The sequence below is a fragment of the Emydura macquarii genome, unplaced genomic scaffold (assembly GCF_026122565.2).
Source record: "Emydura macquarii macquarii isolate MOO-44397 ecotype Brisbane River unplaced genomic scaffold, CSIRO-AGI_Emac_v2 contig_3477, whole genome shotgun sequence".
Lineage (NCBI taxonomy): Eukaryota > Metazoa > Chordata > Testudines > Chelidae > Emydura > Emydura macquarii.
Window position 1 is genome coordinate 6,724,386 of NW_027133614.1, and position 16,077 is coordinate 6,740,462.

Genomic DNA, 16,077 nt, shown 5'->3' on the forward strand with positions numbered 1-16,077 from the left:
GCTCGAGCAAATAGTGCTTCTTCACACGAGTAGCCACACTGAAGTTAATAGTTTTACTCATAGGAGTAAAGGTCCTGAATCAGGTCTCTATGGCCTGCAGTTTAATATCATTAAAGCCAATAGAAGCCGCAGGTGTTTAACACCTTTAAAAATCAGGCCTAATGACTAGAAACTAACTTAATTATGTTTCTTCTGGGTCCAAACAATGTTCTCTGTCAGTATCCATTTCTATTGGCTTCTTTCAACTACAGATTTAACACAAGAAGTGCTGCTGTTTTACACCTTAAGAATTTCATTCATATTAAGCAGGGGTGCTTTTGCAGCCACAATTTCAATGGTATTACTGATGTGCAAAAGGGGTGCAGGGTCAGATCATACACCTGTAAAAGGAAAAGCTTAGGATATAGGTGCACTGATGAAGAATGATATAACCTGAGATTTCTCTGGAATCTTAGGTCTTGGGCTTCTACCTGCTTACCACTAGATGTGTCATAGAATCATAGAAGATTAGAGTTGGAAGGGACCTCAGGAGGTCATCTAGTCCAACCCCCTTCTCAAAGCAGGACTATCCTCAGTTAAATCATCCCAGCCAAGGCTTTGTCAAGCTACATCTTAAAAACTTCTAAAGATGGAGATTCCACCACCTCCATAGGTAACCCATTCCAGTGCTTCACCACCCTCCTAGTGAAAAACCTTTTCCTAATATCCAACCTAGACCTCCCCCACTGCAACTTGAGACCATTGTTCCTTGTTCTGTCATCTACCACCATTGAGAACAGCCTAGTTCCATCCTCCCTGGAACCCCCTTTCAGGTAGCTAACGGCTGCTATCAAATCCCCCCTCATTCTTCTCTTTTGCAGACTAAAGAAGCCTCGTTCCCTCATCCTCTCCTCATAAATCTTGTGCTCCAGCGCCCTAATAATTTTTGTTGCCCTCCGCTGGACTCTCTCCAACTTGTCCACATCCTTTTTATAGCGGGGGGCCCAAAACTGGACATAATACTCCAAATGCAGCCTCACCAATGCCGAATAGAAGGGAATAGTCACTTCCCTCGATCTGCTGGCAATGCTCCTACTAATGCAACCCAATATGCTATTAACCTTCTTGGCAACCAGGGCACACTGCTGACTCATATCCAGCTTCTTATCCATTATAACCCCCAAGTCCTTTTCTGCAGAACTGCTGCCTAGCCCGTCGGTCCCCAGTCTGTAGATGTGCATGGGATTCTTCTGTCCTAAGTACAGGACTCTGCACTTGTCCTTGTTGAACCTCATCAGATTTCTTTTGGCCCAATCCTCCAGTTTGTCTAAGTCACTCTGTAGACAAGATCTATACAAGATCTACACATCTATACAAGATTTTTCTAAGGTTCTTCTCACTGTGATATGTAAGAGCCCAAGGTTTACATCAACAGGGGTTTCTAGTTACATTGAATATATGACCTACTACACAGAGCTGAGACAAGAGAGCGAGTTTTGAGCTGGATGTGAAGACAAAGGTCTTTTTCTAGCTTGTAGAAGGCCCAAATAATGTTTCATTATTCTGTAACTACTGAGTGTCGCTCCAACTAGGCTTTCTGTTGGACTCATATGGGGCCTAGTCCAAGGGCCATTGAAAACAATGGGAGTCTTTCCATTCATTTCTGTTCTGACCCACAGTTATATTTGTTTTTGCTCATCTTCTATTTTGTTATTTTCTCTTTTATTTTCTATTTTCACAATTGTCAATAAAATATTCTTTTGTTAAAGACATCCTGAAGCGACTGTCTGAACTGTTAGCTGGGGTCAGTACGAGCATATGGAGTTTTTTGGGTCTGACTTTGCAATGCTTACTCATGTTGAACAGAAGTTACACGTGAAGTAATATCACTAGACTTGGCTCACTTGCCTGGGATTTGTCTTTGATTTGCCAATCTGGGTAATGTTAGATCCGAGGTGGTGGGTAATGAGATGGAGAGGCTGGGACTTGTCTGGGCATTGAATGCACTGCCCATGGTTAGGGGAAGCATGGAGCTGCTCTGCTCCAGAGGAAGCATTGTGAGGCATTTATCCACAGAGCTCTCAAGTGTGTAGGGTTAGTGAATCCAGCACTACATGCTTTTTTATAAGGTGCCCTGTACTCCCCACACACCCTGATTGAGCCCATGGGCTGGTGCATGTGGCAGAAACATGACACTTCTGTTGTATTTGTCACCTTAGGCAATCAGCAGAGTTCCCCCCACCTCGCGCCTTCAGCAACTAGAGCTGCTCTTCTCCTTCCCGACTCTGTGAGCCACTGGATTTAAAATGAGGACTTTGTGCACTCAGTAGATTATTCCTTGGCACACCTTCTGAGCATGATGATCGCCTCTGACTATTGTACCCTTTTGTCCATCAGGTTGAATGGGAAATTCCCTAAAGGAAACTGACCAATTATGATACAAGCCAAAAGCAATTTACCAATGCAAAGATTCTCTGGAAAAAAGCAGACTGGACTGTTTTTGCTTTTCATTCCCCCTTTGAAACTGCAGTTGTGGAGAGTAAACACGTTTTTCCTTAAGTGCATTTATTATCTCAGTTCTCTGTATCTAGCAATGTCATTGTGCATACAGTGCAATGCACAAGCAGCCAGAGCCTCCGCAGAGGTGAATTCAGTGGTTCCCTACTTCCACAAAGCTGCCCAAAGTACACTAATAGTGTCATTTATTATAAATAGATAATTAGAGATATAGCTGAGCACAGTTCATTTTTCCTATAGCTTTACAGTGGTAATTTTACTCAGTTTTTCTTCCAATCACTTTGGTCATGTTCCCCTTGTCTCTCACTACCCCTCTGTTTTATTTATTGTGGAGTTGGGTGGTTTGGGTTTTGGTTTTTTTAGCAATAAGGACAAAACAAGGAACAATGGGATTGCACAGAAACTGAGGAATTAGGGTTTTCCCCAACATTCTGAAGCATTTTTTTTTTTAATTTCAAGATGACATTTCTGGCCCTTCTGCTTAAGAAGAGAACCATCATACTAAAGCCTAACTAGAAGTATTAATGCCTTGTAAAGTATTCAGTCTGACAAACTGAAATAACAGCACCAAAGAAGGTGTAAAGTGACTGAAGTCATTTGAAACGGATGCTATCAGAAAGCTTCTCCATTACATTCTACCATGTTCACTGCAGTTTTGGATAGGCCATGTGTCCAAAACAATACGCACCTTACATTTTATTATGGAAACTTCATTATCCATTATTTAATGTAGACAAGGGGATTAATCTCTCTCTTGTTCCCCTAAAATCTCTGGCTGCACAGTTCAGATCAATCACAAACTGATAGCAACTACAGGCTGTTCCTGTCTGATGTCCATTGTCGCCTATATTGGTCTCAGCACTGTACCCAGTGTACTAAGTGTCCACAACCCAAACAAGAGTTAGCATTATTAGCACTCTCATTAGAGTGATTATGGACATTACAGACTGAGAGATGGAATCACCTCTTTCATCTAGAGTGAACCATCCAGCTCAGTGGACTCAATCCTATAGCTCAATCTTTTCCTATGTTGATAGGGCAGTCAGTGAAAGACAGCTTGGACTGCTGCTAGTTGCGGAGTTGAGTGATCACTCACTGGTTAAAAAGCTTGCAAGAGATTTGCTTTATTCTGTGTCCATTTCCAACTCACTGGGCATAACAACAAGATGTTCACAGCACCTTTCACAGGCTCTCTGTTTGGGAAGCTTAGCCTTTGAAGGCACAGTCCCCCAATACCACATTTGACTTCAGTGGGGACTATCTGTATGAGTAAGCGCTCAAGAACATTAGTAAGAACTTGTTTACTTTAAGTTATAGGTTAAATTAAAAATGAATTTAGAGTACATCAGATAAACCAGTATTCCTTACCACCTAAGTATTTCTTGGGTATAAAGAATTATTTTTTGATTCTCAAATTACATGCCTGATCAAAAACAAACAAAAAGAAGCACTTCATTATAAAAGGGCATTTAAATATATACATATTTATATAAATATATACATATACATACATATATATAAATATATACATATATATATATAGGATGTTAATTTCATATGACATAGAATTCTACAGGTTAGTAACAACCTCAGCTATTTTTTTAACCAAAACTGTCTGTGAATTGCTATTGCTCATTTGTTAGGTTTACACACTTTCAGTCACTGCTAAGTTTAACAAGTTAATTAATATTTTTAAGTGATTCTCCTTTTGACTAAATTATTTGTCATTACATTGTCAGAATAAAGCCTCATGCAATAAGTAGAAAAGAGGAAAAGGAAATTATCCTTGCTGATATATCACAAATTTTGGAAGGAAACCCTCGGATTACAGTAGAGAAATCACACAGATTTGTACTCAGTCTAACAAGGAGCTCTATATGACACAGGCAAGTTTGCAGTGAGGGCCATAACACATAGTTGTAATGTTCTAAACAGTCCAAGAAAGAATTATCTTTACACTGCTTTCCCAATTTCCCAGTCACTCTTTCCATTCTTGGCATTTCTCTAGTCTCATTTTGTTTGGGTTTGGATCCCGGTTCCCTGACTGATGATTTGCATAAGTAACACTGTGGAGTATGTGAGTATTCAATACCAAAGAACAAACCTGAAATTCCTTAACAATATATTTAACTTTTATTATATAAGAAAACATATTCCATAAGATATCAATAGAGCAATGTAGCTCCTTTAGAAGCCAGCACACTTCTCCAGAAAAAGTGCTGGTGCTTTTCTCCACAACTCTGTCTGTAGATCAATTGCAGTGAATTAAAAAAACAAAGAAAACCAAAAAACAACAACAAACCCACACACCCAAGAGACTCATCTGCAGTACTTAAGTTTGTCCATGGTATGTGTGGAACCTCCTACTGGGAATTATAGGGAATATCATACTGCAGTGCAGAAAATGTCCCCGTTTTAGTGGAGCAGTCTAACGTTAGTTGCAACAATTTATTGTTCTCTGTTCCCGTAACCAACAGCAATACAGCAAACAACATGTGTGTTTGCTTACAGAACCGTTCTATTGTTGAGGAAGTTGAAAACAATCTGTGTTTTTGCAGAATCAGGTCACTTGCCTGTGTGTGTACACAGAGATAATTGATCCTTAGATAATAGTCTCAAACGTAACAACTAGCCAAGTACTAACACTGTTCTTCCCTTCTTCATGTATCTGCTTTATTTTCATTGGCCATTATATTCTCTGAAAGCTAAATAAAGAGGTGGGAAAAATTACACCTTTTTCCTTCAGAAATGTGCCTGTTATGGTTTGATTAGGAACCTTCTATAAAAATGGGCTCAGTTAATATGCACTCTCCCACAGTGCCAGCCTTTGATTGTATCCCTATGATTTATAACAGCCAGTACCTTTCATGGTCAGTATTTCAAGGCAAATACTTGTTTATAATGACAAAAGAGTGTTTGTGCAACATGATTCTTTCTCTCTTTACTCACAGGCATACAAGCAATTAGGAAATAGGGAGAAAATAAGAACATCAACACAGAATATTGGTGCTTGTTCCTGGAGAATTTAGACTATGGGTCTGGAGATTTTGATAAGTGTTTTAGCTCAGAGTATGACTTTCTAAAATGTAGGTAGGGTATGTAGTTTGGGAGCCTGAAGGGTAATGAAAATTAAAGTAATGGGAGCTCAAGGAAGTTAGATCGTATTGTGGGCTTAGACCTATCAATTCAGATGTGCCTACACAAAACATGTAAGTTGATCTGTCCTTTGACATGAGAATGAAATGATGGTTTTCAAACAAATCTAATTTGTCCAGTTACAACTGGAGGTTTTTATTCAATGAATATTCTTGAGTTCAGTTGTATAACACTGTTATCAGGCAATAGTTATCAGACAGCTGCAATGTTCCCACAGAGCTCCTTTCAGCATGCAGCTTATAGCATTATCCCATTCTTTTTGGTACTTGACACTTCAGTGCTTTATCATTTTAATAATTCTGCTTTTCTGATGGGTATTTAAGGTATGATCCTGCTCCCATTCAAATCAATGGCAAAACTGGTGTTAATGGTACAGGATCATGTCTTTACTCTCTAGCATTTTACTGTTTATGTAAAATATGTATTAAATGGCTTTATTTAAAGATCAAAAACAAGATAAAAAGAATTCTCTTTTTTTATTCTGAACATGAGTATAATAGGAAATACTACACTGAAATAAAAAAATGAAGAAATTAATTATTTAACTGAGTTTTTATTTTTTCTAAGTTCCCACTGCATCTTTTGAGGCTGCCAAAACAAAAAAAATTCATGGGAAACAGAACATAATTTCACTCATGGCATAATTTTTCTGCCTTTGGAAAACAAAAATTATATATTGTGTTCTCCTCCTGTTCAAACACCATTGACAAGGGGGAAAAAAAAAAAGACACCAACAATATATTTTTGAACAGTAGTTAAATATGTCACAGAATGCAGGTTTGCAGCAGCTGAACACTTTTACTATGATTATTTTATTTATATGTATTTATATCAGCATCTAGTCAGGTGTAGGCTGTCGCTGATTAGATAATAACTGAGTAAAGCTGGTGTGTAGGAATGTGGGGTGTAGCTCTAGACATCAAATGGATCACTTTCCATATTGGCAGGCGGGGCCGTGGACTGCAGCGACAGAAAGTGAGCTGCTGCCTGCTGCAGCTTGTTCTGTCCCTGCAGTGCAGAAACCTTCCTTCCAAAATACAGGATGACTTTTCATCTCTGCAGCTATTCCCCATATGCTAAGAGCTGCTCCGCACAATATGCAAAGATTCTATTACCCTGTCTATAGGAAGAGCCAGTGAGAGAGGACTCTGGGGCGATATGAACTTCCCAAGGAACACTTCGCACTCTTTTCCCTGAATCACTCCACCTACTCCAGCACTGCTGACCAAAAGGGCTATGCCAGCCAGCCATGCCCCCACATGCTCCTCAGTGAGAAAGGTTCCAGGGTAGAAGAGAATCACGCATAAAGTAATTCATTCTCTCAGCCCACCCATTTCATCCCCTCCCCAGCCATCAACAGCAATCCCATAGAAGGCTTTTTGGGGCTGGTGTCAATGATTACATGAAGGCAGCCATGGACATGGTGGGTCCCATCCATGCAGCAACTACAGATGGCGGTGGGTGAAGGTGGGAGAACAATTAGACCCTAAATGCTTTTGTCTGTGAGAGTCCACAGAAAAGCAATAGGGATTAAAAGCAACCTTTATTTTTAAAAAAATGCTCCAATATTTTACAGTATTTTCCAATATTTAACATTGGTTTTGGAGAACATATTAAAGGAGTAATTCTTATATGGGAACCTTACAGTTAGGTTTCTCATCTGGGAAATTAATTCACAGGGTGCTGTTTCTTGTTGATCAGCCACAGAAATTCTTAATATTCTACTCCTCTGTTTTGCCTGCCTGTACATTTCTTGAGGGGAGTAGGCATGGTATTGAAATAGACATGAATCCTGCTCTCTGAGGGACATCTGAGGAATGTAAATACTCCCACAAACTCAAACAAATATGACAGGACTGATTACAGATCTGCCAGACTTGACAATGTGTCTGTAATGATGGCTCATAGAAGGAAAAAAACAAAACAACAAAACAAAACCAAAAAAAAAGCCCTTCAGCTTCTTCTTGTAGTCCTAAAGGTTGTTGGACATAGTGCATTCTCCATGTCCTTATTGAAAGGACTGAACTCAAATACAATTATTTCATTTTATTACCGAGATAATTTTAGTTCACAGTTGACTAATAGAAAATAATACAAATAAAATATATTCTTTCAGTCTCTGATGCCTGACTCTTAAAATGCAGTAAATATCAGGTGCTGCTATTTTATTGAGACAGACTATCATCGGTGCACATTTCTGAATCTCACTTTATCTGTAAAATGTTTTTAATTCCTCTTTATACTGCATGAGATCCTACAGCAAAATTGACCTGCAACACAGCGCCCTCTGCTGCATGCACAAAGAAAAGGAAAATAGACAAGGTGTTTTAAGATACAAAACGTACTAGCTTCAAAATTCTAAACCTATTACAAGTTACCAGCAATTTGAATGAATACACAAGCAACTAAATAAATAATCTTTTCCATTTCTCTAATCCACTGCTCCATGTTTACAAAAGAACTGGAAACTACCACAGAATAATCTGTGCAAAATAGGTGGCTACCCATGTAAACCCTTTTATGGGGTGAAGTGGAGATATGTGGGCTGAGTTATGGGAGAAGCTGACATCTGGCCTGTAGTGTATTGTTGAAACCTCTTTCCTTTGGCTGGTGAAGAACTGTCTGGCTATATCCAGAACATTAAGTGAGAAAAATGTCTCCTCTGTCATACTTTCCTCCTCTTCCCTTGGGCCCCCTTTTTTCCCTTCTTTACCTTTACCCATCAGCTTTCTATCATTCCATTGTATTCTGCCTTCTACTTCCCTTTTCCTTTGTAATGTTAATATATTTGTTAATATATGTCAGTGTGACAAGATAAACAATTCAAGACAAGAGGGATGTAGTACTTTAGTGCTGACTCAATAGAATGGAAGACTGGCAGACTGCAGACAAACAGCAAAATCAATTCTGCAGTGAAACCTGAATTTTCAAAACTGGCCTCTGATTTTGGTGCCTCCATTTTTGTCTGTTCAACCATAATTAGGCCAAGCAAATGCTGAATTTCAGAATGGCTGAGCACCCACAGCTCTAGGCAATAGCAGCTATGGGTGTTCAGCATTGTGGAAAATCAGGTCCTAAGGGATAAGGAATCCAAAATTAAAAGCTGCTTTTGAAACCAGGGGCCTACCTATATTTAAAATCTTTGGGTCAGTTTGAGCAACCCATACTGAGGCCAGCTGAAAATCTGGCCCCACTGAAATCAATGTTTGCCATTGGTTTCAATCAACAGAACTACTCGAGGAGCAAGGTACTATTCTGGGTGAACAAAGATGTTACAATATCTCTCTTGGCAATTAGGGAAGATAAATGAATGTTTAAGGACATTATTGGGGTTAATGTTACTTTGGAGGAGAGCCCAGGAATTTGGGGAACCAGGTGGTCACTGTCAATTATTTCCAGATCAACAAGACGAAAACAGTATAAGCAGGCATTCTCATAATACATAATGCAAAACTGGCCCCATATATATATACATATTAGCAATTACTTTGTCTATGAATTTGTTCCCACATCTGAGACTTTCCCTTAAAAAAATCAACCTCTTGTTATTTATGTACAACTTCTAAAGATGATAGTTCTGTAATGCTTTCCCTTTGCTTCATACCTGTAAATCTTGTATCTTGTGCTAAATCCCTGTTGACTTCTGTCCACAAAATCTGTGTATTCCTGTGAGCGATGGAAGGGTCCCTTATCAGAGAGGAGCCAGTCAAAGGAGCTTGTGGCATGCTGATCCGAAACAGCAGCAACCGCTAAAACCCAGCAATGAAGACTCAGTGCTATCCACTCCCATAGAGCCATCAGAGAGAACAATTCAGCACCAGCACTGCATCGCCATATCATGCTTCCACTGTGGACTTAGAGTCTTCATTCTCTTAGCTTTCCCTCAACACCTAGACAAAATACACAGTAAATTAGATAAGTACACATTAGTCATGCTTTGGAAGCAGATACAAGTTTCCTTTCTCTCAGCTTAAAGAGACAATGACCTTTATTTTTATTACATTTTATACTGGCATGAACTCCACTAGACTAATAAACAGCACAAGGTTGCGTTTCTCAGTATTCTGTAAAACTAATTTGCTCACGTCAGATATCAGAAGTGCTATTTCCCTGTTGCATGGAAACCTCCTAAATCCCTACAAACATGCAAAGGAGGAATTATTACTTTTTAACACTGGCATACAACGATCCAATAACACATATGTATAAAAGATAGGAAGGCTGGTCTAGTGGATAGAACAAAGGAAGGATTCAGGAAACCTGGATTCAATTATCGGTTCCGCCACAGGCTTTCTGGGTGACCATGGAAAAGTTATTTAATCTTTGTGTGCCTCAGTTCCACATCTGTGAAACAGGAAGCTGCTTTCTTTACTCAAAGGGTCTTTGTGAGGATAAAATCCATTCATGATTATGAGGTCCGTATAGATCCTATGGTGCTGAGGGGCATAAAGGTACCTAGACTGATTAAAACAATGCAGTTGTTACCTTCAGTTAATTTTGAAACAGCAGGTAATTGAACAGAGTTTGAGGCTGTGATTTTTTTTTTTTTTTTTTCTAGTGGATGCGTTTACAAAGAAAGATGTCCTTTTAATTTGTATTTAAATATGACAGCACCTGCTATAATCATTTTTTACAAAGGCCTGTGCTGTGAACTTTTTATGTTGGCCAGGAGTATTATGTTTAACACCAACACCTTCATCTACAAACATTTCCTAAATGAAGTATATTTTCATATAAAACAGATGTATTAAAGTTAAACATTTTCTAATTATTAGTCTATTATAAGAGAGGTGCTGCAGCTGAATGATCCATGCACTTATAAGTGATCCATGCACTTATTCTAGACAGTACATTAGAATGTCCTGAGTATGGATCACAAATGCATCAGAAAGCCAATTGGATCAAGCACGGAGCAATCAATTTGACCCAAGGAGCACCTATCGTCTGAGGATATAAGCATTATCCTGTTCATGTAACCAAAGGAACAGTTCATGTTTATTATCCTTGTCTCGGGCATGAATGTGGCTATTGACCATTTTGGCCCTGATCCTGCAAACACACACGTGCTTAACTTTAAGCGCATGAGTAATTTCACTGAAGTAAATGAGACTATTTGCATGTTTCAAATTAAGCAACTGCAGAAGATTCGTGGTCACCAAATGTGGACTGCATTAAAAATCCTTTTTCCATTAGAATTCAGGAATCTTGTTTAGTTTCTCATGTGGAGGTTTACATACACAAAAGCTTCCAGTTTCTGTATGCTGTACATACATTTGTGCACACTACACAAACACGATTGTTTTCTCCCCGGATTTGTGATTTTTCTCTGCCACAGTCTGAAGTCTATTAAATGTGATGTTACATTGTTCAGCAAACTGCATGACAAATGTATAAGTCAGAGGGAAACTGAAGTGACCCTGAAAAAATAAAGTTTATAACAATGCAATCTTGACCCTTCCACCATGCAAAAGCTGCTATGGCATTTGATTGCTTGATGTTTTCCTGTTAACTCTGGGTCCCAATTTAGGCTAAGCAAAGAAGTCATGATAGCAACAGTGTATCAAAAAGAATAATTTCAGCAGAGACAGCCTGGCCTCCCTATCCCCACAGAACTGAAAAGTCTCACAAAGCTCCCTAGTGGGCAATGAAGAACAGAACTATGTTGCATAGGCAGCTATGTTCCAGCTATGCTCCCAGGAAAAATCTGAAGGCCCAGGGCAGTCTCACATCATAGATTGCTGCAAATGGGAGCATGGGGACTCTGATTTTTACAGCTACCTTCCCCTGACAACTGTCTAACCATTAAGACATTGAGTTCTTTTAAATTACCTTTCCATGAAAAAAAAAATGTTTTAAATTGCAATAATGAAAGACAAGAAGTTTACTCTTCTGGCTGCTTCTTTCAGACCATTAAATTATAATGATGACTGATTGAGCCCATTTTTAGATTAAAAGATGAGGAACGGAAGAATAAAGAGTCTAAGGGTAAGATTTTTAAAGCAATCTTAGGGATAATTTCCATTAAACATTGACTCCCCTGGGCGGCTTTGAAAATCTCAGTTTAAGTGATTGTCCCAAGGTTATGCAGTGTGTCTGTGAACCCTAATTCCTGAGTCCCCATCCAGTGCCTTAACCACAAGACCATTCCTCCTGGTCAACTTCTTTTATATTTTCATAGTGACCCTTTCTTTATTGGGAAGGGATGACGCCAGGGAGAGAGAAAAGTTGCTGTTAGAAATAAAACACACACACACAAAATACAATGTTCAAAGACTGTTTTGGGACTGTTGAGCACACAAAGCCCCTTAGTTTGAATCCCTGCCATAGAGCTTCACCACAGTCTTCCATGGTGTATTCATTTTAATGTAGAACTCCTGTGGATTTGGAGTGTGGGATGTAAAGACAGGGATATCTGCTGGAAAAGAGTAAGAGTGGATTTTAAACTAGAGGACACTGATGCAACTACATGAGTGGAAAAAAAAAATATTGCCTCTCCAAAGTACTGCTTCACAGAGAGATGACTGAAATGGGTGCAGATATTTTTGCAAAATCATTTGATCCATGTCTGAAAGATTCTATCCTGCCACCTCTTGCAGATGCTGATCATGTAAAAAAAATTTTTCTCACCCTTCTCTCTTCCAGCTTTTGAGGTCAGGTATCATTCAAGGAACATGATATGTCAAACTCCTACCCTGGTATGAATCCAGTGACCTCTTCGGAGTTATTCTGGGATGAATTTGACTCAATATCTTCTTGCGACATCAAAACTAGATACTCAGTTTATGTAAATTGAAAGATATGGAGCTATGCCAGTTTAGACTTGCTGAGAATCTGGCCCCAAGCAGTGCAGAACAAATATTGCCACCAACACAAACTTTATTAGTTTCTGTTACCATAGAGAACACAGACATTCCCCTTTGCCAGTTGAAGAACATTTTCTTTTGAATGTATTGATTTCATATAATTATATCACACTATCATATAAACCCACTAGGAAACTGAATAATACCCCAGACAGAACAAAGTAGAAGTGTTTTCTTGGTCCCATAAAGTACCCTTTTGCTTACAGAACACAAATTGCTAATTCATAGATAATGAGGATAGGTTATACAGAAAAAGCATGGAGCTATTTCAACTACATAATAAAGATGTGGGCTACTTTGTGCAGAAACATCTTAAACAGCATGTTCAAGAAAAAAACAAATACCACCACGTTAAATCCTCACAAGAAAGACACAATTTAAAGTCACCTTAAGCCTAAATCCATGGTATTCTTAACGGAACAGCTCACCTGAACTTCTTGGTCAGGTGGGCAGTGGGTGGTAAAAATATTCTATAAAGAGATATGTCTGTAGACAGATAGCTAATACAAAGACCACCATCTAATCGTGAATAAGAAAGTGTAGTCTTGCAGAATAGGTTCAATAAAGTTGTTTTTTATGTACCATAAGTGGCTTCCTGTGTGCAGTTCTAACAGTAGGAACAAAGTGTCCTCGGGAGTTGCAGTAGCATGTCCTTTAAAACCATGGGAAAATGGAATGTATTGATCGATTTATTAGCTGAAAAGAGAGAGAGTAGGGAAATCATATGTGGTTTCTCTAGCAGCCTCTACATGCTTGACTCTCTCACCCTGCAAACATGAAACATGTCCGCACAGCAGAAAGTAGTGCCACCTCTGCTGCACTGTAGTCTTCTTCTTGGTTCTCACAGGAAGGGAAGAGGAGGAGGCGGAGAAGCATCACCTGCCCAACCACCAAAACTCCACACAGGTAGAGAGTTAATACTCCCAGAGCTTTGAGTTGTCTTAAGTTACCCTTGCATCTACACTACAGTTGCTACTATGCAGCCAAAGAGGGACCCAACGAATGTATAGGGAAAGGCAAAGTGTTTCTCTGCTGAGGGGTAAAGGTGATCTGGCCCTTTGTTTCCACAATGGTTAAATGCAAAGAGAACATATCACACTCATATATATTTATATAAATGTGGCCTTCGAAAGGACAAATGATATATAATTTAGCAGGAAATATAATTCCCATCACTGCACAAATATCAGAAAATTGCAATGTCTCCAAGCTCAAGTTTCTGCTTCAGTAGTCAGTAATGGAGGAATCCTAATTTCTTCAGATGTAATCAACCAAAAAAAAAAAAAAAAAGAGAGAGAGAGAGATCAAACAGGAATATTCACAGTCATATCAGCAAACAAACTACTCATTCTCACTTTCAGAAATTAGATGGTCAAAGTGAAGCACTTATCCAAAAGTATCGTTAACTCCATGGGGTGCCCAAAAGTCAAAGCAGATAATACTAGGGATCTGACCCTGCTCCCATTTAAGTCTGGGAATTTTACTATTGACTTCAATAGAGCAGGATCTTGATGTGTTTCAACTTTGTGACAGTCGTATGTGGCAATAATTTTGTCCACTGTTATGTTCTTAATAACAAGCATTCTCAAGAGCCATTGCACATAAAGCAGTAAAGCTCACTTCAGCTGAGACAGTACCACCGGACAGATCTCCAGAGGTATTTAAGCACCTGAAGATGCACCTAGACACCCAATGGGATTTTCAAAAATAACTAAGCAAGTTAAGTGCTCAGCTGTCATTGATTTAAAAGCCCCTAGGTGCCTGTCTGCATCTTTATGTCCCTAAATATCTTTAAAAATCTGGTCCACCCTGTCCAACATTAGCAAAACACCAGCCATGAGTTCAACTAGGTATTACTTAATGAAAGAATAAAGAACTGTGAGATTTCCTTGCATCACGACAACCATGGATTGGGTCAGAATTCTTTATGGATTGTGAAAAGGGGTGATTAATGAATGAGTAACAAACAGGACAAGATACATTCTTGGCATGTACCATACTGCATCCAACAATATGGGAATTTTGACCATTGATCTCAATGTTTTTTTGTTGCTTGAAGGAATGTTGTGAATCCATGAAGTAAAAACTTTCCCAAAGCTAAATTTTTCCTGGACTCCAGAAAGAAACCAATACTTGATACAATCAAAGGCATGATGTGCTACGTGTAAGCAGGGGGGTGGGGTATAGATTCCCTGCACCCCGAAGGGCAAAGAAGAAGTTAATGTGGACCAGGAAAAGCAAGAGAGAGCTGTCTGAAAGCTCAACTATAATTTCAGAGCACAGGGTTCTGTGGGGGAAGAAAGAAGGGGAAAGCGCTCCTTAAGACCGAAGGACACTCTGTGCATCTGGGCCAGAAATAAGAGGCACTTCGGGTGGGTGAAAGATGACGGCAGACAATTGTTTTCCCTGGGGCTGGCTGAAGCAAGTCATTCTTTCATTTGGACAAATCTGCAAAAATGAACCCTTACTTAGGGAGTGCTGCTACATAGGACTCTTGAGACTGACATAGACTTTGTGTGGGGAAAACCACTTCTGACCCATAAAGAAAGAAAACGTATCTTACCCATGTGACCCTAAAGTAAATTCTTGGTGATGTTTCTAAAAGGGGCAGAGGCTGCTTGAAGAGTGCCTGCCAGAATAAGTCTTCCACAGGGAGGTTTGGGCAGTCAGAAGACTTCTTTGTCTAGTATTTTAAACCTTCTGATTGGGTGTTTCAAAAGCACTCAGCATTGGTCTAACCATTAAAGCCACCAGGAGTTTTTCCATTGACTTTCATGGCAGCAGAGTGTAGGCCCATGTGAAGAATCTTTGAAAAGCCTACCTCCAGTCACTTTGGCCCTGCTATATGTATTCCACAGCTCGGATTTCAGATAAATGGCTCAAACAAGAATCTGAGCAGTATGGTAGCCTGTAGTTTGACCAACAGGATTGCAGGGCATGGTCAGATATCCTCTAGGAATTCTGCCATCAGTATCCTTTTTTTTATTATTGTTCCCAGTGTGTCTGTCTCTGACATAGTGAAGGGAGAGTTTCAGAAGAATGAATGTGGTTAAACTTTTCAAATCAGCTAGACTTTGCAAAAGTTTTATACTGCAGGCTCTAAAATAAAGGTCCTGGTGCCTTAACTGATTATATCCCCTTTATAGCTCATGTGTTTTCCTTTATACAAATAGGATGGACTTCATGGACTAATTAGGCCTTCATGGATTAATATCCTCCCTTTGCCTTCACTATAAAAGCCAAGTCTAAACCAGTTAAGTCCCCTTTAAATTATGACCCAGGAGCTCAGAGCACATGAGCTGATAGGAAATTTGGGTTTTTCTTACCTGTTGATGCCATGTTCTATTATCCATTGTTCATTTCCTCTAACGGTGAGCAATATCTAAACCTTCAGAGGACAATCCTGATTGCTGCAGCCATCATCTGGTTTGTCTGGATTGTGAGGTTTGATTATCCTTAATCACATTCTTAGCTTGTGTCACTTTGGCTATTATCAGTGAAAAAATATGTAGTATTTCTATCCCTATATAGGACTTGACACCAGAGGATCCTTGTGAGTGCT

General features: G+C 39.3%; 1 protein-coding gene across 2 annotated transcripts in view; it reads right to left on the reverse strand.

Annotated features, from left to right (window-relative positions):
- The window catches only part of BRINP3 (BMP/retinoic acid inducible neural specific 3), a 252,313-nt gene extending 242,784 nt beyond the window's left edge, over nt 1-9,529 (reverse strand). Inside the window, exon 1 of one of the 2 annotated variants that reach the window (XM_067535139.1) lies at nt 9,257-9,529. In XM_067535139.1, the coding sequence (XP_067391240.1) occupies nt 9,257-9,492 (236 nt within the window). In that variant the 5' untranslated portion in view covers nt 9,493-9,529. The remainder of the gene's footprint in view (nt 1-9,256) is intronic. The other variant, XM_067535140.1, reaches the window with a different exon arrangement.
- Between the last annotated feature and the right edge of the window lie 6,548 nt (nt 9,530-16,077).